Genomic DNA, 27822 nt, shown 5'->3' with positions numbered 1-27822 from the left:
CATGCTCATGTGATCCTATTTAATACAAGACATTGCAAATCTTTTGCCAAACACACACCACTCCAGGATGTTACCGCAACACTACCTCTGTCCTAGTTGTAAAGAAACAAGGTAAGAACTGAGATAACTCTGAAGCCTGATAACTGAGATAACTCATACGATGGCACAACTCCTCATTATACTTTCTGCTAGATATCAATTTTCTGTTAATATTTTGCTGTATTTTCCTGATTTCATGCAAGGTCAAGTTTATTCTGCTAGCTTCCTTATTTACCTACATGCTTTAATGAAATTTTAAAAACAAGCTATGTACAGGAGGCTATTGTAATTGCGTGCTAGATTTTGTATTGTGTCTTTTGAGTATAATTTAAATATATCTTCTTGCTGTTTTCCCACCTCACTATTCAAAGGAAAAACTTGTGTTTATGTCACACCCTTCACACTTCTGGGCATCCTAAAGTAGTTTGCACCTAAATGAAACACCTTTGAAAAGTTATCATTATTGTAATGGAAGAAATGTAGCAGTCAAGGATGAGGGCTTTTTTTAAGTTTCTATGGAATCACCTTTCCTGTCCAATTATTCTTATCACCTTGCTCCATTATTTAGTTTTGGGTCACGGAAAACCAAACAAGCCAGTGGAAGTCTATCTCCACTTCTTGACCACTAACCTTCTAGTCTCTAACTTCATTTGAGTTTTTGGTCTTGATTCCTCTTGTGCAACTCCACAAGAGATTGACTAACAGCTTTAAGTCAGTGAACTTTAAAAATGTGCATTAGGTGAAAGAACAACTCTCATTTATATGTCAAAATGTTGTTCAAAATACCTAATGTATTGGACCTTCCTTACATTTAATTTGCTCAGACTATCTCACATTGTTGTAAATAACTTATATCATCCTTCATGACTTTTTTCAGTAACAGAATTCATTTTTGACAATTAAAAATAATGGTGACAAAATAATTCAGAATTCCTCAAGGAGAAATAGATAGCTGCAATGCCCTTCCTTTGCTCCCAAGTTATTAAATTATCACAACCTTCTAGATTTTACTATTTTACATGGGGATTAATTTTTTATAACTTATTTTGAAACATATCACCACTCATTGGTGTAAAAGGTCTTTGCTAACATTAAATATGACTATTTTAAGGTATCAATTAATCATTTAAAGATATTGTAAAATGTTTTGTTTACTGTTATATGCTGTCAGTTGCATTCTGACTGAAATCTGATTGTGTTGTAATGTTTACAGTAGGTATTTGCAAATTCCATGGTGACAATATGCCTGTCATTAACTCCTGCTAGCAAGTTGTTCTGATTTAAAATGGCTAATCACCGCTTGCTTTCATTTTAACTCTGAGTCTGTAAACAAATCTGAATGTCCTATGATGACATATAAAATAGAACAGAGAGGTGGGGGATGTGGGTCAGAGTAGAGTTTCACATAACTCAGATGGGATAGAGTGGCAAGACAGTTGACATAAGGTGGAAATTGTCTGGAAGAGGTGTAGATGGAGCTTAGTGAGTTAAGTATGGAGTAGGTTGATGTTTACACATGTGTTAGACTATGTATTTTATCGTCTAAATTTTTCTGACTGACTTTTTAACTTAAATTAATTAGAATGTTTCACATTATCTAATTTAAATGGAGAATTCTGGGTCGAGAGGAATTGACTAGTGAAATCTTCAACTTGCGAGGTAATTCCTTTGGACTGTGATATAATGGGGATTCTGCAAGCATCTCCTGTGTAATTTTCACCTACACTGGAATAACAGCTCCATAGGTAATAGAAAATGTGGATCACAGCGTTTGACTCCTAACTTATTGCTGAAATGGCCTAGCAAAAAACCACTTATTTGTGGGAGACTACCAAAACCAACAAATTCTTTTTCATTCATTCACAAAATGTGGGTGTATACCTTTAGCCTTCCTGATTACTTGCCATATGCGTGTGCTAGCTTTTTGCATTTCTTGTACAAGTTACCCTAAATCCCTTTGTGTTGCAGCTCTCTGCAGCTTTGCTCCACGTTTATTCGTCACAGGCAACTTGATGGAAGTATATAAGATTCTGAGTAGTCTTGACAGGGTGGATCTGGGAAGGAGGTTTCCTCTAGTGGGAGAATTTAGAACTAAGGGTCACTTCTTTAAACAAAAAGTTGCCCATTGAAGATAGAGATGAGGAGAATTTATTTCTCTCAGAAGGAATTCTCTTTGGAATTCGCTTCCAAAAAAGGCCACACGTATAGCGCCTAAATATTTTTAAGGCAAGGTCTGATGGATTCTTGACAAGCAAGGCAGTGAAATGCTATTGAGGGTAGGTGGTCTTGTGAATATCAGATCAGATATAGTATGATTGAATGGCAATGCAGGTTTAAGGAGCCTAGAGGCCTAATCTTGCTCCTAATGCATATTTAACATGACCAACTGGAGTACAAATGAATGCAGAATCAATCAAATTTTTTTTGGCTGGGTGTGGGGCAGTGGGGCAGGCTGGATAAGAATATGGGGAGAAGTAAGTCAGGGTTACAATGGCAGCTTTAAATGCAGAACGGTGGGAGGAGGATTAAGTGAAGTGTAAATGCTGACATGGACTGCCTGTCAAATTTCCTGTCCCTGTGCTTTGTATCCTATTTCGTCTTTGGTAATTTTCTGAAATGGGCAGGAACTTTAACATTCAAGTGCCAGCTTCCACATTGGTTTCTAGACAGTGTTCCTGACCAATAGTGTTCAGCAAGCCAGAGAAGGTGGCTGGACGGTGACTGCATTTGCCTCCCCATTGAAGAATGTTAAAATAAATACAAAACTTGCTTAAAGCACATTGGAAGGGGAGGGGAAGATTTAGAAGGGGTGTATGCATTTCAGAACAGTGCATTCATTTCATAAAAGATGTGGACTAGCAGGGACAGAGGGCCTTGGGTCTTTCCTCCACTAGTGGAATCTTCACTTGCAACAATTGCAAACATGTCACCATTAAGACAGCAAGAGGCAGTCTGTAAGGTCTATCAGGTGGAATAATTTTTGTTTCAAAATGTGACCCCTAGTTCTAGATTCTCCTATAAGACGAAATATCCTTTCCAAATCCACCCTGTCAAGACCCCTCTAGATCTTATACTACAATACAATCTCAGCTTGTGAAAATGGACACCAAACCTTAAGTAACAATAGTCGCGAAACATTTTAAATCCCCCTCCCATTCCTTAGACGACATGTCCATCATGGGCCTCCTGCAGTGCCACAATGATGCCACCCGAAGGTTGCAGGAACAGCAACTCATATTCCGCTTGGAAACCCTGCAGCCCAATGGTTTCAATGTGGACTTCACAAGCTTCAAAATCTCCCCTTCCCCCACTGCATCCCAAAACCAGCCCAGTTGGTCCCCTCCCCCACTGCATCCCAAAACCAGCCCAGCCTGTCCCCGCCTCCCTAACCTGTTCTTCCTCTCACCCATCCCTTCCTCCCACCTCAAGCCGCACCTCCATTTCCTACCTACTAACCTCATCCCACCTCCTTGTCCTGTCCATCCTCCCCAGACTGACCTATCCCCTCCCTATCTCCCCACCTATACTCTCCTCTCACCTATCTTCTTTTCTCTCCATCTTCGGTCCGCCTCCCCCCTCCCCCTATTTATTCCAGAACCCTCACCCCATCTCCCTCTCTGATGAAGGGCCTAGGCCCGAAACGTCAGCTTTTGTGCTCCTGAGATGCTGCTGGGCCTGCTGTGTTCATCCAGCTTCATATTTTATTATCTTGGATTCGCCAGCATCTGCAGTTCCCATTATCTCTGACCAAACCTTAAGTAGTTTCTTCTGAATTTTTTATTAGCTTTTTTTCAGTGAATGATATTATTTGCAACATTTGGTTTAGACAGGCCACACTGGACACTTTTTTTTGTTTTTACTTGGCTAACTACTTCCAGTGGTGACCCTGTAAATAATGGCTGGTAAACTATTTGAGCATTAAGGATGCAGACCTGGTTTAAGTTGGTTTAAGTTTGGCCAGTTTACTGACTAGTGCTACTTTATATTGTATTTTATTTATATTTTATATTTATCACTGATCTGGAAGTTTTAAAATAATGTGCCCCCAGAAAATCTGATAGTCTTTTCCCTTCCTTGTTGAGATCAACTACAGGATGTGACTCCTGAGATTTTCATTTACATGATATGAATCGGGGGTGAATTCAAGATGCTGATAGATAATATGGGCTTACTTATACAACAGCAGTGTTAGGTTTTTTCTCTGAAGACAAGACTTAGTGCCGTTCACACTTCAGGCAATGTTCATTAATGTATATTCCAGTGGTTGGTGTCACAGTGCAGTAAAAGTTCCACACTGAAAAGATTCCAAAGTCAAATATTTGATTTTTAATAATTGACCAGAATCATGGCTAATTAATAATTTTCTGCAATCTTTTGCTCCTAACTGAAGTTTCTTCGAGACTGCACAACTTACTTGATTGTAGCATCAATGAGCAAAACTTACAAGTCATGAATGAAATTTGATCAACTTGAGCTTGGGCATAATATCCTCGCTGTTATTATGGATAGAGTATTCTAATTAAAATCAGGATATTTACGAGTAAAGTGAAATTGCTTCTGAAGATACGTTTGGCCTCTTGACAAGTGATTTTTTTTCGATTAGGAAACTAAATCTGCTAGAAATTAAGACACAATCAAATGAAAGTTGTTATTTGTTTCCTTCATGTTGGGAGACTGTTAAGCACCAGGCTGCCAGCATCTAAAGGGAAAACATGTTTTTATATGCTGCTTTTCAAACCCTTGTGCTGCCTCAAAGGACTTATTGGGCAAATAGGTCCATGTTGTTCATGGCATGAAAGAAATAGATCATTTTGCCCATCATATCTGTGGTGATTCTTTGAAAGATTTATCCAGTTCAGCTCACTCACCTGCTTATTACTATGTAGACCTGCAATTTAATCTCCTTAAAGTATATCTCTAATTCCTTTTCAAAAATTATTATTGAATCTGTTTCCACCACCCTGTTGAGCAGTGTATTCCAGATGTATTTCCTTTCCTCATATTGTCTTTTGTTCTTTCATTCTTTACATTACATTGGCATCATATGTTGACGGATCCTTTTGACACAAATTATTTTATCCTTTTTGAGCCTTCCATGATCTATTACATCACCTTTTAACCCCTCAGTCTTTTTACATTGCTAAAGTCCCTCATCTCTGGTAACATTTTGGTATATCACTTCTGTATTGTCTCCAAAATTACATCCTTCCAAAATTATGAAATTGAACACAATACTCCAGCACATTCCAAATCTTAACAACTCCGAGTAAAGAAGATTTTCCTTATCTCACACTTAGCTCCCTTGCTGAAAATCTTGAAATTGTAACTCCTTTTTTGTTTCAAAAAGTGAGCCCTAGTTCTAGATTTTCCCGTAAGAGGAAATATCCTTTCCAAATCCACCCTGAAAAGACCCTCAGGATCTTATATATGACAATATAATCTCAACCTGTCAAAATGGGCACCAGAGATTTACGAAAAGATTATAAAATCCTTGCTTCTGTACTCTTTGGCTGTACTGACTTAGCAAAAGATCCCAAATCCCCTTCAAATAACTTTCTAAATTTATACTGCACATTCAAAGACTTGTGAACATCCATCCCAAGGGATCTTTGTTTCTGCACTCATGTTGTAATGGTGCCATTTACTTCATATTACTGTAGTTGAGCTATGAATGTTGGTTAAGTTCTGAGGCGATTTCCAGTGGTCTTATACAAAACAGTTCCTTAACATCAGCTTGAAAGGGTGAATGGAGCTTCAGTTCAATAGGTCAAAAAGAAGTTTCAAAATTTGATGAGTGGAAAGTTTCAACGAGTGATTATAATGCCAAAATAAACACTGGGAATGAAAATTAAAATGTAGGTCAATATTTGTAAGGGCTGTCAATATCTCTTTAATGTTGGGTTGCAAGTTTCAAACTGTTGGGTAACATCACTTCCTGTGATAAGAGGAACATGAAAGAATACCTTTTGTATTGAAGAAATATGACACGAATCATTGCACTTTATTTCGTTTTGCATATAGAGTGAATTTTCTCACGTTGCTAATTCATAAAAGCAGAAATAGTGACGTTATCACATTATTGATGAATTCCAAATTCAATTCCCTTATCACTTATTTACCATTTCAGCTCACCTATATAATATTCCTATCTGGATTGGATGAGAGAGGCAAACGCAGGGCTGTTAAGTTAGGCTAGTCATGCATCATTTATGGCAGGTAGCACTGGTGTCATTTTAAAGGGCAAATTTAATTTGAGAAATTAAATAATAAAGTTTTGAATGTTTAGTTTCAAAGTTTGAAATAACATCCTGTTATAGGTAAAAGCTTTTGTTACAGCTCCTGTGCTAGCTGGATCAGCGAGCAAACTCCATACAAAGCTGACCTTATTTCACTTTCATCCTTCAGATTCGACCAAACCAACGACAACACAAAGGTAAAAGGTCTGAACAATCAATATCTGGGCCATTCAAAGGACAACCATCACAAGAATTATTCAGTGACTTTTTTTTACTTACTCTTTCGCAGAATGTGGGCATTGCTGGCTGAGCCAGCAGTCATTGCCTGTGCCTAAATGTCCTTGAGAAGATGAGTTGCCTTCTTGAACCATTACCATCTATGTGGTATGTGGTATCAATATTATTAGAAGAGATTTTCAAAATTTTCATCCAGAGCCAGCATAGGAACAGTAAAATGGTTCAAGTCAGGATGGTATGTGGCACTAAGGAGAGGTTGCATGATATTTTCCTCATATTGAGTATTTTCTAAATATAAAGTACTCTGAACTCAGTTTTTACTTCGTGGCACATTTGTCTGTTCCAACTTAAGGTAAAGATCAACATATGTTTCTACTGCTTGAAGCCAATCCAACATGAATCCCATTATTTTTTGTGGGACAGGATTTTAGGAACTCTCCAGTGTGGATAACAAAGCTGAAGAAACCTGAAAATACCAGCAGCAGCCAGCAAGCTCGTTTCCTGAATTCGATCCATTCTGATCATCTTTGTTGAAATGGGTTTCAGGCAGCAGGGCTATCTCCCCCTCAATCAGCCTAAATATGGGGCGGGATAAGTATTTGTTTAAGGCCTAGAACTCGAGTCAGCTTTCAGTCTCTGACACCAGCAGGGGAGGGAGGTTGTTTAACTGCCTGCAGATGGCCTCCTGAGTGAAGGTTAAGTGAAGGGTTAATGAGCCCTGCTCTAAATTCCACCAAAAACCCAGAACCTTACCTGCCTAAAGGCTAAATCTGGGACTGCAGGTGGTCCATATTGACCATGTAGATATGGTCACATTTTTTACTCACTTTTGAAAATTCTTCTGTGCATACCTTCTTCTTGAGGGTGTCTTTGTGATTTCACAACTATGTAGGTAGTGCTTATTTCTCCCAATGGGACTGTACATTACTCCACTTCAAGACTTCAGTTGAGCCTTTTGCCTGAGGAGGTTTCCCACTATCTTTAATGGGAGGGAGATCAGGTTTAAAACCCTCATTTGGGCTCAAACCAAAGAATCTTCTAAGTTGGTGATTCCATCTATAATGTCACCGAAATCATCTACGGCAATAAACCTATTTGTATTAATCGGTTTTGTTCATTTCAATAAAGTTTAAACTGTAGGAAAATGGAGTAAAATACAGATAGCATCAGATCTAATCTTTGAAAATTTTAGGCATTGTATTTTTGAAAACTTAATGGCTACTAGCAAAGGAAAGTTATACATTAAATATTCATAAGATAATCACACAATAAAATTAATAACTAACGCTTCTAAAATATTTCTTATGTTTTGCTCCAGGAATTGCAAACCAGTTCTAAAACAAATTTCCACAATGAGTGGCACTGTCCAGTTTGTCTCCAGGTGCCTACATTTCCTGTGGAAACTAACTGTGGCCACTTATTTTGTGGTAGGTTTGACCAAGTGAAGGTGCTTACACTGCTTTGTACTGAAATGTACTTCGTAAGGGTAAGATTCTTTCATTTTTCCCTAATTAGATCTACTAATGGTTCACACAAATCTTATCGAGTAGGTATTCAATCATAGTGCCTGTCTGTTGCAATGTCTTTTTGAAATTAAAATGCTTGACATTCATTTGGTGTTTCCTCAAAAAAATGAAGCCAAATTCAAACACCCTGAGGTCTTTGCTCATTTGTGTTCTGAAATGATTTAAAACAACTAATGCATTCCCTCCCTTAGTGTGTAAATTCACTGTGGTGCACCTCAACGCCTACCAATTGAAACAAATATGTTTGAATATTGGCAAAGGCGAGATTGGGTTATTCTTGTCTCCTCTTGCCCCAACTTTAACCAGCATAGTAACATTCACTGTCTCTGTTTATATATCAAGAATGGGCACATGAGTACTTAACACAGCATGAGTAAGAAAAGCTGGAACAATATTATCTTCACTTAGTTCAATTCCTGAAGAGATTAGGGCACACATTGATAATATTTCCATTAGCATCAACAGTGCTCTGATACCTTAATCAAATTGTTACTGTTTAAAACATAGAAACATGGAAAATAGAAGCAGAAGTAGGTTGTTCAGCCCTTCAGGTCTGCTCCACCACTCATTATGATCATGGCTGACTGAAGACTGATAAATCCCCAGGGCCTGATAATTAACATCCCAAAGCATTAATGTACTCTGGGGATTTTCCTGCCTGCAATCCCATCAAATTCCCCAACATCATTTCCCTACTCATACTGATTTCCTTCAGTTCTTTCCCCTCACTAAACATTGTATTCCCCAACATTTCTGGTATGTTATTTGTGTCCTCCTTTCTGATTACAGAACGAAAATACATGTTTAGTTCATTAACACTTATATATGCCCCATTATGAATTCCTGTTAACAAAGTGTGGAGCTGGATGAACACAGCAGGCCAAGCAGCATCTCAGGAGCACAAAAGCTGACATTTTGGGCCTAGACCCTCTGATGAAGGGTCTAGGCCCGAAACGTCAGCGTTTGTGCTCCTGAGATGCTGCTTGGCCTGCTGTGTTTATCCAGCTCCACACTTTGTTATCTTGGATTCTCCAGCATCTGCAGTTCCCATTATCACATGAATTCCTGTTTCTGGCTATAAGGGACCTACATATGTCTTTACCAATCTTCTTCTCTTTGGAGACTTACAGAAGCTTTTACAACCCATTTTTATGTCCACCACAAGTTTAGTCTTGCATTCCCAAATTCTCACACTCTTTGGATGAGATTATATGGTGATCATCAGCAGCCTATTCAACTATTAGAAAAATAGAGCATATTTCCACAATCGCTTCCAAATTATTCATCCAAATGAGAACCGCTACCTCAATACAACAGAGCTGTAAATTTTAGAATTTTTGTTTGTCTCCATTCCCCAGATCCAGATTGTTGGATACATTGGCAAATGGAACCTGGAATTTCAAAATGGTCGTTTTTTCAGTTTTAATTTCAATGTATTGAACTGTGCTCGAAAATACAAGTTCTGAATATACTGCAATGGTCATGTTTCACAATAAAAATAAAATACAGCTCAGCAAGCCTATCGGATTTAATATTTTTCCAATACTACAGAAATATATGGCTACACAAGTTTATATCTTAAGTTAAATGTTGACATGTTGGCTATGTTGATAGGGTTAGTTGAAGCAGGATTCGAGGAGTCTTCTGTGAAGCATAAATGCTGGCATGGACCCAAATGGGCTAAAGATCAGTTTCTATATATTCATCATTTTTCTTCATGGGATGTGGGCCTTGTTGATTCAGCCAAAGTTGCTGCCCATCTGTATTTGCTCTGGAGAAGATAGTGGTGAACTGTCTCCATTGTAAACACACATACAGTGCAGTTAGGATTGTAGTTCTGGGATTTTGACCAAGCAACACTGAAGGAATGGCAAAAAAGCTCCAAGCTAGGATGGTGAGTGGCTTGGAGGGAAACATCAAGGTGGTCGTGTTTCCATGCACCTGCTGTTCTAGTCATTCTGGGTAGAAGAAGCTCCAGGTTTGGAAGTGGCAGTTAAAGGAGTTTGCCAAGTTGCTGCATTACATCTTGAAGATAGTTCACACTGCTGCCATTGTGTGCTGGCGGTGGACAGTGTGCCAATCAAACAGGCTATTTAGTCCTGGATTGTGTTGAGTTTATTAAGCATTGGTGGAGCTGCACTCATCCACGTGAACAAAAAGCATTTGATCAGATACATGCCTTCTGACTTTTAGATGGTGGAGTGATTTTCAGGAACCAGGAGGTGAGTTACTCAACTTAGAATTATCAAATTCTACCTGTTCTTGCAGCTGCTGTATTTATGTGGCTGATCCAATTCAGTTTATGGTCAATGGTGATCCTTAGGATATTCATTGTGGGGGAATTTAGTGAAGGTAATGCCATTGACTAGGAGATGGTTCGATTGCTGACACGTGTCTGGCATGAATATTATTTGTCACTTATTGTCACTTATAAGCACAAGACTGAAAGTTGTTCATTTCCTGCTTCATACGGGCACAGATAGCAGCTGCTTTAGCAGTAGCTTGTATTTTACACAAAATACAGATAGCTGCAATGGCTGAAGATTTCAGAATGGCGCTGAATACTGTGCAATCATTCGTGATGATCATTCCCCACTTCTCACCTTGCTACCTCCTGCACTTATTTGTTCAATTTTTTATCGTTGCTCTTGATTAGATGGAGAGGGCTGCAGTTCTTAGACCTGATCCATTGGTTCTTAATTGTTTTGCAATGTCTATTGCATGTGTCATTGTGGTTTAACCTGAATATGGTCCGTGCTGTAGCTTTATTAAATTTTAGCTATGTCTGTTGTTGCTCCTGGCATGCTCTCCAGCACTCTTTTTTAAAGCAGGGTTGATCCCCTGACAGTAATGATAGAGTGAGACACATGCAGCAGTATGTGCTTACAGATTTGACCAATACAATTCTGCTGATGGTAGGCCTCAGTAACTCATGAATGCATAATTTTGAATTGCTAGATTCGTTCTGAATCTATATTATTTAGCATGGTTTACGACCACACAACATGACGATAGGCATCTTCAGTGAATCTATGCAAACATACGAAACAAACAGGCTGCTATTGAGCAGCACCTCAGAGCACTGTATAGTCAGCATATGGTGGTGGCTTTACTCTCATTGCTCACCTCATGATTGAATTTTCCTGGGCAAGTGTTTGGCTTTGGGGATGAATTCATCTCCTGCCCCTGTTCAACTTGAGCCCTGATGGTATATTATTTACAAGCTATAATTTGGTAAATATGAACATATCAAACTGTTATTTAACTCATCTGATAAACATGTCTCTCACTTTTTGCACAAGTACTTAGATGTTAGGGAGGAAGATTTTGCAGGGTGGATTGATCAATCTATGCCTTGGAAGTTTTTCCATTGCTTAGGTCAATGTGGATGTTCTGTCTGGTTTTATTCTTATTTGACTTTTCTGCACAGTTTAATATGACCAAGTGGCATGCTCAGCCATTTCTGTGAGTAGTTAAGAACCAACCATATTCTATACAATTCTATTACCATCCACTGAGCCTGCTACAACATACACAATGAACCAAATGTATTTGTGCATTTCTGCTGAAAATAATCAACCTTTTTCTGTAGTCCAGGTAAAAACAATAAGTATTTGCACTTAGATTGAAGGTAATTTCAACTGTGCTATTAATAGTTACTTTTAGTTAGTAAAACTGCAGCATGCATTTTAAAATAGGTATATTAGAGAGTTAAGAACATTGTAATTTAGGTCAAGAAACCTTAATCAATCATTTTGGTTTGATTCTTTTGACTTCCACTATCATCTGAACTCGGAGGAAACCACAGTTTTATTACCTACTGCTGCTCATCAACAACTCTCACAACATCCACACTTGTGTGCAATTCACTGGTGCTAGATGGGTTAATTTCTTTTTAAGGATGATAATGGAGAAATTTTATTTAAAGAAGGAAACTCCCACAATGTTAAGTTTTCAGAGCTGGGACACAGAATAGGATTTTTATATATTCATTAAGACAAAACTTCATTACAAATACCTTAAATTACATTCACATTCCTTACAGTACCCGTCTGAGACATAGAAAATAAGTACTTGTTAAATTAAGTGGTCAGAAAACAGAACAAAGGCATCATGGAAAGATTTGTACAAAACTGAGAAAGAAAACTTTTGCAGCATCTGACCATTTTCCCAGGCTCCACTGAAGACAATAACTTTAAATATTTTTGTATATTTTCAAAAATATCCACTCTTAAATATTATGTCAATCAATTTTTGAAGAATTTGGCATCTTAAATAATTTTACATAGAAATTATGCCAGGACACTTTGTGTGCGCAAATAAACTCACCTCCCCCTGCTGGCAAAGGCTATTATTTTTCTTCTTAATAATAGAACAGCATCGTTCACATTTATGAGATTGACAGCAAAATTATCAGTCACGGAGATAGCATATCTTAAAAAACAAAAGGTATGGTTCCAAATGTTTTAAAATATCATTATTCACAAAAATCACATTACTAAGGTTAATTATGAGCTATATCTGATTTTTTTTTATATATGGCATACCTGGGCACTCTGCAGTGTTAAAATATTATTTCTCTTGTTCTAAGCAAATGAAACAACAGAGTTCATGCTAATAACTTTCAGCAGAATGATACAGGTAAACAATCAGAATCAGCTTATAATCAACCTATCGTATCGATGTTTTCACATAAATTGCTGTTTGCACTACATTAAGACAAATGTTAAGTCATTTGAAATGACTTATACTGCTGTGGAATATGTCAGCTTAGTGGTTATGATATTAGGCTGGTAATATATCAGTCATTAGTTCAAATCACATGATTAATTTCATTTAGTCGATCTTAGGAAACTTGATTTGGAAAGCTGCTGGATTATCAGAAAAGCTCAGCTCCTTTATTAGGGAAAGGAACTTGTCATTCTCTCTTCAGTCTAGTCTACACTTGATTTCAGTCCATCTTAAATTCCTGACCAATCATAAGAATTGGTATTACATGCAGCAATATTCATAACTGCATTAGAGGAAAAAATGTAGGTCTCAGCCAATAGATTTGGCTTATTGATTGCACTTCGTATATTACTAATATATGCCTAATTCTAGAACCTATAAGTTTAATTTGCAGGGCAAACGTAACTTTTCTGGTGCTCCAACTGAATGCTCAGGCACTGTTAACATCTGCATTATAACTTGTTATGATAATGGCAAATGTAGATGATCAAATTTTAACTTCCATCATCTTTTTTTGAAAGAAATAAAAGTATTTGTTGCACTGATTGAGAATGGGTTAAAAAGAGGGGAACCAAACCAGCCTTTCTACCTGATTGTGACAAGCTAAATAACAGCAATAGTACCATTTACTAGCTTGTTGTTATTTTATTTGTTCATGCGATGTGTGCCTCCTCAGTAGGTCCATTATTTACTGCAAACCTTTAATTACCTTGTGTAGGGCAAACCATATTGTTCCACTGCAGTCCATACAGTACACCTACACCTCACAGAGGTTTAAGTAGTTTCATACAATTACAGTAAAGGATCAGCAAAATAATTCAGGATGATGTGTGACTTTGAAGGAAGCTTGCAAGTGCTGATGTTCCCATGTGTCTGATGTCCTTGCTCTTCTCACTGGTAGCGATTGTAGGTTTGAAAGATACAGTTGGAGGAGCCTTGGTGAATTTCTGGAGTACATCCTCTAAATAGTACACTTGGCTACCACTGTGTATCAGTTTTTGTGGAATTAGATGTTGCAAGTGGTGAATGGAATGTGGATCAAGCAGGCCATTGAGCTTGATGCTGAGCTTCTTGAGTGTGGTTTGAGCTGCACTTAACCAGGCAATTGGGATGTAATCCATCACACTCCTGACTTGTATCTCACACATGCTGCACGGATTTCAGGAGATAAGAAGTGAGTTATTTACCACAGATCTGCTTTGTATTCACAGGTACTTAAATAACTAATTCACTTAAGTTTATAGTTAATGGTTATTCCCAGGTTGTTGATGGAGTGGAATTCAGTAATCTTTATGCTGTTAAATATCATAGGAGGTGTTGTTAGAGATGGTCATTTCTTGTCTTATGGTCCCCATAGAAATAACTTGTAGAAAGAATTTCAAATTTCCAGTTAACAGCTGAAGAAATGACATGATAAGGTGTCATATTTTAAGACAATTACTGTATCAGATAACTACTAACTCTGTTAAGTATACACTACCTTGAAAGGCAACTTATATTTGAAACCGTGGAATGAAATACACCATGGCTCATTCTTAGCCCAAGTGAAGAACGATACTTTACACCTTACCTCACACTTTCCTTTTCATACGCATTTAGTTTTCTCTGAATCAATCCAAAGTGATTCTTAACACCTGTGGCTTCATTCCTGCACTCATTTCTTTGTTTAGTTCAAATGTCATCTTAGAATTATCTTTCACAGACATGTGGAGACTGTTTAAGGAGCAGTTGTTGCGAGTGATGTATAAATTTGTTCCTCTGGGACAGGTAAGAAGGGGTAAGATTAAGGAGCCTTGGATGATGGGAACAGAGGTGCTTCTTGGCAAAAAGAAAAAGGCAGCTTACGTAAGGTGGAGGAAGCAAGGGTCTAGCACAGCTTTAGAGGATTACAGGCTTGCTCGGAAGGAGCTCAAAAGTGGACTGAGGAGGGCCAGGAGGGGGCACAAAAAAGGCTTGGCAGGAAGGATTAGGGAGAACCCAAAGGCATTTTACTCATACGTGAGGAATAAGAGAATGATCAGGGAGAAGGTAGGGCTGATCAGGGATAGCGTAGGGAACTTGTGCGTGGAGTCTGAGCAGATAAGGGAAGCCCTAACTGAGTTTTTTGCTTCAGTTTTCACTAAGGAAAGGGACCTTGTTGTGAAGAGAACTTTGGAGGAGCAGGAAAACAGGCTTGAACAGATCGAGATTGAGGAAGTTGATGTGCTGGAAATTTTGGCAAACATTAAGATTGATAAGTCCCCAGGGCCAGACCAGGTTTATCCTAGGTTACTCCAGGAAGCAAGAAAGGAGGTTGCTAAGCCGCTGGCGAAGATCTTTGCTTCCTCACTCTCCACGGGAGTCGTACCGGAAGATTGGAGGGAGGCAAATGTTGTTCCTCTTTTCAAGAAAGGGAACAGGGAAATCCCTGCAAATTACAGACCAATCAGTCTTACATCTGTGGCCAGCAAGGTTTTGGAAAGAATTCTGAGGGATAGGATTTATGACTATTTGGAAAAGCATAGCGTGATTAAAGGGAGTCAGCATGGCTTTGTGAGGGGCAGGTCATGCCTTACAAGTCTTATTGTGTTCTTTGAGGAAGTCACGAGACAGGTTGACGAGGGTCGAGCAGTGGATGTGGTGTACATGGACTTCAGCAAGGCATTTGATAAGGTTCCCCACGGCAGGCTCATTCATAAAGTCAGGAGGTATGGGATACCGGGTGATTTGGCTGTCTGGATTCAGAATTGGTTGGCTGACAGGAGGCAGAGAGTGGTTGTAGATGGTAAGTATTCTGCCTGGAGGTCAGTGCTGAGTGGTGTCCCGCAGGCCTCTGTTCTTGGGCCTCTGCTCTTTGTAGTTTTTATAAATGACTTGGATGAGGAGGTTGAGGGGTGGGTTAGTATGCTTGCTGATGACACAAAGGTTGGAGGTGCCGTTGATAGTATCGAGGGCTATTGCAGGCTTCAGCGAGACATTGACAGGATGCAGAGCTGGGCTGAGAAATGGCAGACGGAGTTCAACCTGGATAAATGCGAAGTGATGCATTTTGGAAGGTCGAACCTAAATGCTGAATATAGGATTAAAGGCAGGATTCTCGGCAGTGTGGAGGAACAGCGGGATCTTGGTGTTCAAGTGAATAGCTCCCTCAAAGTTGCCACCCAAGTGGATAAGGTTGTTACGAAAGCATATCGTGTTTTGGCTTTCATTAACAGGGGGATCGAGTTTAAGAGCCACAAGGTTATGCTGTAGCTCTACAAAACCCTGGTGAGACCACACTTGGAATATTGTGTCCAGTTCTGGTCGCCCTATTATAGGAAAGATGTGGAGGCTTTGGAGTGGGTGCAAAGGAGGTTTACCAGGATGCTGCCTGGGCTGGAGGGCTTGTCTTATGAGGAGAGGTTGACTGAGCTCGGACTTTTCTCTCTGGACAAAAGGAGGAAGAGAGGTGACCTGATCGAGGTGTACAAGGTAATGAGAGGCATGGATAGAGTTGATAGCCAGAGACTTTTCCCCAGGGCAGAATTGACTACCATGAGGGGTCATAGTTTTAAGGTGTTAGGAGGAAGGTATAGAGGAGATGTCAGAGGGAGGTTCTTCACCCAGAGAGTTGTGAGCGCATGGAATAGTTTGCCAATGGAAGTCGTGGAAGCAGAGTCATTAGTGACATTTAAGCAACTGCTGGACATGCACATGGGCAGCAGTGAATTGAGGGGAATGTAGGTTAGGTTACTTTATTTTTGGATTAGGATTATTCCACGGCACAACATCGTGGTCTGAAGGGTTTGTACTGTGCTGTACTTTTCTATGTTCTATGTTTTCTTTACACTGAGACTCTTAATGTAGACTAAGCTAGGTGATTCTTAATTCCCCATGTTTTAATTCCCCATGAATTTGGTCTGTTCAATCTGAGTGAGAACATCTACTGTTGCTTCTGCATGTGGATTATAGATACTGTTCCGGACTTCATCCGCTCCCTTTATCTCTCGGATCCAGGCAGGTTAAAAATTCTGTGATATTCTTGGAAAGTCTGCAACTTAATCTTTTTAATGACCTCCTCTGTGGCCTTCACTTTGACAATGTATCAAGTTAGTTGTTAGTGATTAGTTATTATTAAACATTATCATTAGTTATTCTTGAGAACCCAACTTTCATCTTCAAAATACATGGACAGTTTCAAGCACGGTTGTTCACAATTTGACATTTTTAACATTTCTCTGGAACTTTGGAGATTCTCAAACATCACAGTTAACATGCAGGTTACTACCGCAGCATCTAAAAGTAAATATCTTGCATCTTTTGTATTTTTCTAATGTTCAGTCCACATAAAGTTACCATCAGCAGACTTCAGAACAGCTCACACTACATCCTTAATTTCACCTGAAATGTCCACAAAACATGATAGTCCTATAAATTTCATAACCAAACACCTACTAGTTGTGTGGCACAAATGTTACTTGCTACTTATGACCCCAAACTAATCTTGCTGCAGTGGGCCATATTGTTATTCCATTCAAAGCATATTTCAGCCTACCTCCTGAAATATACAATTAACATTGCATCATTGTGCATCTGGAACCATGTTGTATTGATAGAAAACTTAAATATTATTTTGGATTTAGTGCCAGTTTTTGCCAAATTCTTCACTAATTTTATGCTGTTGTCCCAAACCTCCTTGCAACTAGGTTGAAATTGTCTAAACATATCCCATCAGTCTGAGAGATAGTAGGAACTGCAGAAGCTGGAGAATCTGAGATAACAAGGAGTAGAGACGGATGAACACAGCAGGCCAAGCAGCATCACATGAGCAGGAAAGCTGACGTTTCGGGCCTAGACCCTTCTTCAGACCTTTCTTTTTTCTGATGAAGGGTCTAGGCCCAAAACGTCAGCTTTCCTGCTCCTATGATGCTGCTGGGCCTGCTGTGTTCATCCAGCGCTACACCTTGTTATCCCATCAGCCTGACTTGGTTTTGCACTAGGTTCTGTAATAAATAAATAAGAGCGGGAATAGAAGAATTGGTCTATTGATCATGCTCCACCATTCAAAATGATCATAGCTGACCTTGTACTTCAACATCCATTTTTCCTGCTCTTTCTTCATGTTGTGTTGATTCCCAGAGGCCAGTAATCTTAAATATATTATGCAATGGAAAATACACGCTTTCTGGGGTAGCAACTTGATTAAAGCATTTTCTCGTCATCTTAATCCTAAATGATCAGCCCCTTTATCATGAGAATATGACCCCATGTTTTACATTCCCCGACCAGTAGAAAAAATCTCTCGAAGCCCAGAATCTTGCATGTTTCAATAAGATGGCCTCTCATTCTTCTAAACTCTGGAGAATATTGACCCATTTTTAAAACTGAAGTGGTAGTATCCTAGCATGTGGTTATATGAGTTATTTTGTTTTATTTCTGATCTTTACTAACAGGTCCATGTTTGATTGCATACTGGGGACATGGTTCTTGGTTAGGAGCTGTGAGTTGTCCTCTATGCAGACAAAAGGTATGTTTCAGTGGATTTCCATCATAAAATATGAATGGACCTCAGTCTGATACATATAACTTAAATGCAAAATGTTGTTTAAGTCGGAATTGAGTGTAAATGCACATGTGCCCAATATGAGGGAGCAGGATGTGGGAAGATGATCTTGTGGTTTCTCCCACCCTTGGAAAATTTGATATTTTCCATGAAATCAAGAACAATTGTAGAGACAAAGAGAGAAATGTAAGGCAACAGTTCAATGCAATTGATGGCTTATATCATTGTCATTGGTTGATATTATTAAAACTATGGTGAATCAAAATCTACCAGTGTTTGAACTTGGGGCCCTAGGCTACCCTTAAGCAGGAACTTGGCTTGCATCTAAATAACTTTAATGGGCTGCTACTTTCATTCATGCCCTCGTTAAAATGAATGTAGTACAAATAAGCTTAAAATCCATCGTGTTCATAAAGATTGGAATGAGTTCCTCATGTGACTAATTAAGAATTTTCTCTGGCAAGTGGAAGCAGGTGTGCATGATGGGAGTCAAAATGTCCTAAAATCATCAGCCTGCTAACTTCTATGTTTTTCTGGAGTTGGATTGAAGGCAAACAGGGAACCCCTTTTGATCTCCAGGGAACCAATTAAGATGCTCCAAAAAAATTCTAGTCCTTTTTTTTGAGCCTTAATTATGGATTTCACAGCCAGGGCTCCTGTTTCCCAAACTTACAGCAACTCACTAGGGTCACTCAAGCCAGGGTATAATGGCAAGGGCTTCTTCAGTGAACGTGGCAAGCTGGAAGAGCATTGGGAAGTTACACTGAAGAGTTCCTGCCATGCCCAGGTGAGAGATTGTTGGTTAAAGGATTTTATCCTTTGGAGAGGATTATTACAGATTAACAAGTAGATATCAAACTTCATGGAAGGCACTTCACATGTCTAGCACTTCACTGACTTTCAGATGCCTTTCCCTGCTGCCAGCTCTCATCAAAGAACGGGAGCATCTTATGTCATTCCACCTTCTACTATTACTGAGAGGCAGGGACAAAAGCAAAAACAGTATCACCAATCACCATTCAATATCAGCAGCAACACCAGGCAGCTACTTATCAGCTATATTCTCTTCCAAACGGTGGCTGTTCAGATCATGGTTGAAGTAAGTGAGAACACCTAACTAGGTCTACAAGCAAAGGATTAGCTCTCACAACAAGTTTGAGTACTAGTGCCTCAGAAAACTCAAGCTCACATATGTAGCTTGTAGCTGATACCTGCACTCTCCAGGAACAAGATCTACTTTTCATTGGGAGATGGTGGGAATGTATTAACAACAACTAGTCAGATGCCTGTCACTGTAAAGCCACTAGCCACCCCCTCACCGCCTGGTCTTTACCGCTCATCACATTCTGTGCTTTATTATGCAAACAAAGGTAGCAGGCATGTGCAAGTATTTATAATGGCTAATGTGGAGAGGAGGGAAGATTTCTGAACGGCAACCATGAGGCATGGCTGTGAGATGATAATTCACTGAGAGTGAGTGAGGGAGTTCGGATAGTGATGTAAGGTGCTTGGAGAGACAGGAATGAGTGGACCTGCAAAAGGAAGATGTTGTGGTAGGCAATGGCCTAGTGGTATTATTGTTAAATTATTAATCCAGAAACCCATATAACATTCTGGGGACCTAGGTTCAAATCCTGCCATGGAAGATGGTGAAAACTGAATTCAATAGCAATCTAGAATGAAGTGTTTAATGATGACCATGAAACTATTGTCAATTTGGCTTGGAAAATCCAACATTGTTCACTAATGTCCTTTAGGGAAGGAAACTGCTGTCCTGGCCCACTTGTGATTTCAGACTTACGACAATGTGACTGGTTTTTAACTGCCCTCTGGGCAATTAGGAAAGGGCCATAAATGCATGTCCACTCAGTGACTGCATCCAATGAATGAATAAATTAAAAATGTGTTGTCCTGAGAAATACCTTGCAAGAGAATGCAGGGAAAGTCAGTGGGGATGGCGCCTGAAAGTGTTCTGCTACTTATCTCTCCCACCTCTTGGATTTTCTTGGTGTAATGTCCCCAGTTTAGAAGGACTACAGCCCTGCGGTTGACTTCCTTGCTAATTCCATTCACCCCTGCTTGGTTGGAGACATTGTTCTCTTTTCAGGTCTTTGGGAGAACTCACCTTACTGCCGATCCTCACATTAGATAATAGACTATAGGTGCAGGAGTAGGCCATTCAGCCCTTCAAGCCAGCACCACCATTTATTATGATCATGTCTGATCATCCACAATTGGTACCCTGTTCCTGCCTTATCCCCATAACCCTTGATGCCACTATCTTTAACAGCTCTATCCATCTCTTTCTTGAAAGTATCCAGAGACTTGGCCTCCACTGCCTTCTGGGGCAGAGCATTCCATATATCCACCACTCTCTGGGTGAAGAAGTTTCTCCTCAACTCTGTTCTAAATGGCCTACCCCTTATTTTTAAACTGTGTCTGCAGTATTCTGCAGTAGAACCTCAAGATAAGAGTGAGAGACCCAGAGAACAGCATTCTCAAGTTCCCTTTTCTTTCCATTACTTTCTACAACCTCAAAAATCAAAGGGCTGGTTGCATCATAACCCATGTCGAGGATTTTTAAATTCAAAATCCTTCCTTTGACCAAATGGATACATTCTTCTGCCCACCTTTCATACATGGTGAAATGGTAAGAAGTGCCAAACTAATGCCATGAGTAAGTTAACAAATTTTGGCAAAGTCTGCTCCTTCATTATTCAGGCTCACAACCTACAAATGGTCTCGTAGTTGCAGAAAATTTAGCCAATTCAGTCAAATGTTAGTACTTCAGTTAAGAGAGGAGAAGAGTGAAACCTGGACAGCTAGTGAAATCCAGAAGGACACTGATGACAGCTTTACATGTAATTTCTCCAGGGCAAAGTACAGAAGAGTTTTTCAAATTGTCTAAGCAAACTTTTTTAGCCCAAGACGGGATGAGCATACTGTGAGAGAGTTCCTAGCAAAGTTAATTAACTGAAGGAAAAGTGATGAGGTCACCACTCTGTATCCTCTCACCTGAGTAAGTGTCCTATTGGGTTGGTGAGCGGTGGAGCACGCGTTCCACACTATGTTTGTGTGCACCATTGCAGCCAGCTCAAATAGTGAATGCAGACATTGAAATCTATACAAAGCAGAAACACAACTTCTTCATTTGAATAAGTTCCACGTGTTCCTGCGTGGTTACGCATTTAGATATCACAGAAACAAGACAATGACTTTGCCAAAGGGATTACTTGCTGGCCAAAAGAATAAATGTAAGCAGTTACATACAGGTGGTACCAAGACATAGATTAAAGAAAGAGGGAGAATCTTGCATTTCATATTGAGAAATTTACTCCATATAAAAGTACTTTACTTGCAACTAAGTATATTTGGAGAGTAGTTACTTTGTTTAGGGAGTAAAGACAGCAGCCAAGTTGCACTGAGGGAGGTTCCTTCAAATGTCTGAAATAACTGAGCCGTTAATAAGTTATATTTTATGATTAGTGGTAAAGCAAGGGAGCTCTCTGCCGCTGCCACAAAATAAGTTTCGCTGTGAGACTGAAGAATCTCTGGAGCAAGCTTGTCAATTATATTACCGTGCAGTGGTACTGTAATTGACTGCACTGTTCTACACTGGGCATTTCTGGCAATGATGGATTGGAGAAGTCATTTCAAGGGATTATGCTGAAAAGGCAATGACAAATGTTCAAAGGGCACATGGGTGAATTGCAACAATTATTCATTCTCATGTGGTGCAAAGATAAAAGGGAAAGGTGGCAAAACAATGGTTTACAATGGAAATAAGGGATACTATTAAGATAATATTAGTTCGAAGGAAGAAGCCGACAAATTGGACAGAAGGATGCAATAGACTTGAGGATTGGGAGCAGTTTAGAATTCAACAAAGGAGGACAATGGACTAAGAAAGGTAAATAGAGTATGAACTTGCAGGGAACATAAAAATGATTTGTAAAGGTGTCCAAAGGTATGTGAGACAAAAAAATTGTAAAGGCAAATATAGATCCCTACATTACTGTGAGACTGGAGTCACATGTAGGCCAGACCAAGTAAGAATGGCAGTTTCCTTCTCTAAATGATCCAGATGTTATTTTCCTCAGCAATGACAATTGTCACAATAAGACTCTTAATTCCAGATCTTAATTCAATTCAAATTGCACCATCTGCCATGGTGGGATTCTAGCCTGGTGTACAGAACTTTACCTGGGCTTCTGGGTTAACAGTCATGGAATAATACTGCTACACCATCACCTCCCCGTGAAGGTTGATTCAGGCTTGGGTTTTGTGTCTCCCAAATGCCCAGCCATCAGAATCTCATGAGCCAGCTGTAACATTTCCCCATGGACATCGGCAATACAACTGCTTGGTAGACCACTGTCCACTCCTCCATCGCAGTCTGTGAGAGATTCTCCATTTCTTCGTCAGCGCCTCATTTTTAATGTCATGAGGCACAGCCGAATTCCTGCCCCCTAGCTTGATCTGTCATCATTCAAATTCCCTTTCTGGTCATTTTTCCAGAAATTCATTCTTTTCTCTCAATACTCTTTCCTCTTTTTCCCATTTCTCGCTCCCTCTTTCATTTCATTCTCTTTCCCTTCACTTTGTTTTTATTTTCCATTCCTTCTCTTTTTCTTGAAAGTTTAATTTCTGCTGATTTTGATTTTAATTGCTTCGCCATTGCTGTTATGTTTCATCATTCTCAGCTTTCATTTGTACAACTGTCAGGTTTCCTAGCTTTCATATAAAGCTTTGATTCTCAAGCTTCAATAAACATTTTAACTGTCCAAGGGTAGAAGAGTTGGAAGCCAGTAAACATCAAGGGATAACCCTTTAAACAAGAATGGCAGAGATAATGGGAACTGCAGATGCTGGAGAATTCCAAGATAACAAAATGTGAGGCTGGATGAACACAGCAGGCCAAGCAGCATCTCAGGAGCACAAAAGCTGACGTTTTGGGCCTAGACCCTCTCTGATGAAGGGTCTAGGCCTGAATCGTCAGCTTTTGTGCTCCTGAGATGCTGCTTGGCCTGCTGTGTTCATCCAGCCTCACATTTTGTTAACAAGAATGGCATTTGTGCATTCGTTAAAGATTGCCTTGGTTCAGGAATTTAGGATGTATTCAGGATGGTTTGAGTAGAAATGAGGAATAGTAGGGGAGAGAAGTCACCAGCAGGATTAGTCTACATGCCCCTGAATAATTAGCGTAATGTCGGGCAAAGAATACAAGACTAAATATTGGGGGCTTGTGAAAAAGGGATGGCAGTATTTATCACTGACTTTAATCTATATCTAAACAGGAAAACCTAGAACTGGTAATCTGACTCAGGATTTCATAAAATGCTTTCAAGATTATTTCTGATGACAGCACATCCTGGAATAAACCAGAGATCGATTATTGATGATTTTTAATGAGAGGGGATTAGCTAATGACCTCAGGGTAAAGGCTTCCCTATTTCTGAAGGGTCTAGGCCAGAAACGTCAGCTTTTGTGCTCCTGAGATGCTGCTTGGCCTGCTGTGTTCATCCAGCTCCACACTTTGTTATCCTGGCGATGGATTAGTTTAATAGAGATGCAGCGGCAGATTTTTAAGGGGATATATCAAAATACTCAGAATATGTTAATGAAAGAAGTTGTAGAAAGCGTCAAGTTTAGTGAAGAAGCACATGATTATGAAAAGTTGAGCGGCCAGTCTGATGATTGGTCGAATAAAGAATGGCAGAAATGACTCAAAGGTTCATCAGGAGGACAAAATTAAGGTGTAAGAGGGAGCTGGGTAGAATGTAAAAATGAATAGCAAGAGTTTTAGGAGTTATCTATAAAGGGAAAGGCTAAGTCAAGTGAGTATTGGTCTTCTAATGAGTGAGAATGGCATTTGTCCTCAAGAGAGTGAAAATGGGGAGTAAACAGTAGATAATAATGATGGTTGAAATAAACATATTTTACTTCTGCCTTCGAACATTCCAGTAATGGCTGTAAATTAGGAGGCTGAAGAAGTAGATAAACTTAGCAAAAGTACATTCACAAGGGAAACAGTCCTCAGAGAATTGATGGACCCCATGGGCTGTCAAATCTCCGAGCTGAAATGCAATTCATCCTAGGATTTTAAAAGACTTTGCAAATGAGGTGGTGTTAATTTTCCAAAATTCTCTAGATTCGAGGCACGTTCTATTTGATAGGAAAGCAGCAAATCTACCCCTTCTTTTGAAAAATGGAAGGAGGCAGAAAATAGCAATCTACAGCTCAGTTAGCTTAACATCTGGCATGGAACATACCCAAGTCTGATGCAGGGGGTGTTCAAATAGTTGTTTTTGGTGCTATTATCCTCATTGTACACTAGTCTGTACACTGTCAGGCTGTGAACACATACAAACTAATGTTGCAATTAGTTTTTAAGCACCTTTTTTGTATATATCTGGAAGACCAAAGCACAAAAAATCCACAGGACATCCTTACAGCTGAGAGGGGAGAGACGTCCAATGACTGAATTTGCATTTGCAGTCATATTTAGCTATAGAAGACTTCTTTTAAAAAAAAACATTTTTTGAGTGAAAATTAATAATGTCCATGATAGTTCAGGGTCTGATCAGTCATCATGGCATCACTGTCAATGTTTAATTTTACAAGACCTTCAAAAGTGAATCCAACTAAAGTCATTTGCTTCCAGCATACCAGTGGGGCCTTGGTTTAATAATTCATCTGAAAGGAAATGCAGCCTACATCAATGTTGTGTGAGATTGCTTCTTTATGATTAGTTGTGATATCTAACATCGACATTTTTAATAATCAGTAATGCGTATGAACCATAAACTATGGTTGCAATCCAATTACGCGCATTAATTTTAATCCTTTAATTTGTACTGAAATATTTGAATTATTTAATTAAGCAATGCCAGAGTTGTCAATTCAAGTAGCCAGGAGTAGACTGTGATTATGAGTTTGAATATTGATGTTGATTTAAAAGAACAAAAATTACACTGAATCCTTCTATGTCTACACTCAGACCAAACCAATTCTTTTCTGTTTCAGGTGAGCTTGCTCAACGGTCTATTTTGTGAGAACGAGCAGGAAAAGCAGGGTCAACAGATTATGCAAGACATTAGGAACTATAACAAGCGCTTCTCTGGGCAATCCAGACCCGTAAGCATCCTGTACAAAAATCAACCCGATTATTTGAAATTAGATTGCAGATAAGGGAAGGGTACCACAATGTTATAATCAGATTATTGAGTGAAATCTACATTTGTAAATACTGGCATATCAATAGTGTAACAACATTATTAATCATGCAACAATAATCATTTCCTATTTCCCTGAAATTCTGTATAAATTCTGAAATATAAATTGCAAGTCAAAAACAGGCAAAAGTAGCTAACATGTGATGTTTCTTCAGGTTCATAATATATGTTTTCTCATGTATTTGTATTATTTGATTTAGTTCACTTGGTTTATTTTGGCCTCTTGGTTCATAATTCATCAATGGTGGCAGCAAGCATCAATATGTTTTCCCTTGTTAAAGCAATAGGAACACAAGTGCTTACATGGAAATCAGATTGCCAGGAATTTGTCCACTTTCAGTGTTATTGTCAATCATTGAACAGTATTGAAATAGCAGATCATAAAAAAAATCTGCTCTGCACTGTCAGCAACGGAGCTAGTTGAAAGTTTGCTTATAATGCATAATTTTTGTTTGAAGTAAAACAAGTGAAATACTGATGAAAATAGTATCTTCATACAGCACAGCACAATAATGTTTTCAAATGTAGTATTTTACTTGCCAGGGTCTTGTGGCCCATCACAGTCATGACCCATTAACAATAGGCCAAATTCCAATTAAAAATAACCAAGTGAATTATTCTCATTTAAATATATGTAACACTTAAAATAATTGTGGCTGTTGGGAAATATGTGTTTACCTCACTGTGAAATATTCAATATTATTTTTCTGTCATCTTTAACTTATTTTTCATATATTTTTATTGGGCCATTTTTCTTTTCTCTTTGAATCTGAGATTAGTGAAAGCATGGGCTATCTGCACAATGAAGGTCCATCTGCTTTGCCTTAATATTTTTAACCAGGCATCCAAGAAACCTCTGAAAAAGGTGACTGTTTTATTGTCAAGTTGTAGATAGTTTAATGATGTGACTACAAATTTGAGATTGTTTAGGTTAAATGTATTCTCTTTGTATTTTTGTCAATATATCAAGTTAGCTTGAACTGTTAAATTAAAACAGAAAGTGCTAATGAAAGTCAGCCAGTCTGATGGCATCTGTGGAGAGAGAAACAGCACAATCATATTGAATCAGATATGCCTCTTCTTCTGACATAATTAGACCTGCTGAGTTTCTCCAGAATTTTCTGATTTTGTTTCCAATTTCCAGCATCAGAAGTATTTTGGTTTTAATTGGCCTGAATTCCCAATTAGGTCTTTGGGAATCTGTGATTATGAGTTTGAATATTGATGTTGATTTAAAAGTCTATGATCTCTGCAAAGTTTAGTCTATCAAAATGCCATGTTCTTTTCAAAGCTGATTGTATATTGTTCTTACTTTATTGTTCTCCATCTCCCTTATTTTGTTGTTCTATTGTTCAGTTTGCAGATTATGTCTATGACATGCCCCTGTTACTTCAGATGGCCTTCAGAGGACTCTTCACTATGGCTGGATTAATGTGGATCTTCTATTTGAGGATTGCAATTTGTTCCTTTGGAGCCATAATGTGCCTCACTTTCCCTCTAGATATAATTCCTGAAACAGTCAATGGGATCTTGGGAACTGCAGATGACCTGACTGTTGTAATCCTGCTTCTTTTCTGCATGATTCATATTTGCCAGTAGATGGAGACAGAGCAAATTAGTTCAACCAGAGTAATTGTCAAGTTAACCTAACCAGACTATTCATTGGATGTGGCCTATTTGTCCAACATTTGGTTGAATAAAAAAGTGTAGATATACTTTCACAATGTTTGAATTGATAGCTGTACATAGCATTTTAATGCTACTAGCGCTTGTTTTTTTTTCCAACCATGTTGTTGACAAAAGTAAGCAGCACAGAGCTGTTTTTACTTTAACACATCTGTAACTATTTAAATATTTCCCAAAAATGTTAAATATATTTTAAAAGATCTCAAAAAATGCTATTTTCCCCCAGTTATGTAAACTTTGTACTTTACACAGTCCGTTTTTTTAAATAATGCAAGTGAAAATTCACGTGAGAAAATAATGTTGCATTGGGAGAGTGATTAAAGCAGATGCTTAGCAGAAATTGCACTGAAAACTTATTTCTCCAAACAGGGAGTTAAATCTGCATTGCTTTTAAATTCAATTTTCTGACTTCAGCATGATGTATGTTTTGATCTGTATTTTGTGGAAAACACCCTTTACACTGTACATCACATTGATGTCATATCGAAAACAACCTTTATAGTGTACATCAGACAGATCATATTGAAAAAGAGTTCTGTCAATAAATCTCCATTGGTTGAATTTTCTTAGAGATGATAGGTTATGCTTAACTGCCAATTTCTTCACATCCT

The 27822-nt window shown here is 38.8% G+C and overlaps 1 protein-coding gene across 5 annotated transcripts; it reads left to right on the top strand.

The window, feature by feature from the left end:
- On the top strand, positions 1-27822 carry LOC125456095 (E3 ubiquitin-protein ligase RNF170-like). 5 transcript variants are annotated; one of them, XM_059647899.1, is made up of 6 exons: positions 1-111; positions 6445-6472; positions 7831-7939; positions 18181-18254; positions 25317-25427; positions 26882-27822. In XM_059647899.1, the coding sequence occupies exons 1-6, from the start codon at positions 68-70 to the stop codon at positions 27122-27124; spliced, it is 609 nt and encodes a 202-aa protein (XP_059503882.1). In that variant the 5' UTR covers positions 1-67; the 3' UTR covers positions 27125-27822. The 5 variants fall into 5 exon arrangements, with proteins under 5 accessions (XP_059503882.1, XP_059503883.1, XP_048394759.1 ...); XM_048538800.2 differs by having other exon boundaries at positions 27-111; positions 6376-6472; XM_048538802.2 differs by lacking the exon at positions 25317-25427 and having other exon boundaries at positions 23-111; positions 6376-6472.

The sequence above is a fragment of the Stegostoma tigrinum genome, chromosome 8, assembly GCF_030684315.1.
Source record: "Stegostoma tigrinum isolate sSteTig4 chromosome 8, sSteTig4.hap1, whole genome shotgun sequence".
In the NCBI taxonomy this organism is placed as follows: Eukaryota; Metazoa; Chordata; class Chondrichthyes; order Orectolobiformes; family Stegostomatidae; genus Stegostoma; species Stegostoma tigrinum.
Note: the sequence above shows the minus strand (reverse complement) of the source record. Positions and strands in the feature narration are given on the sequence as shown.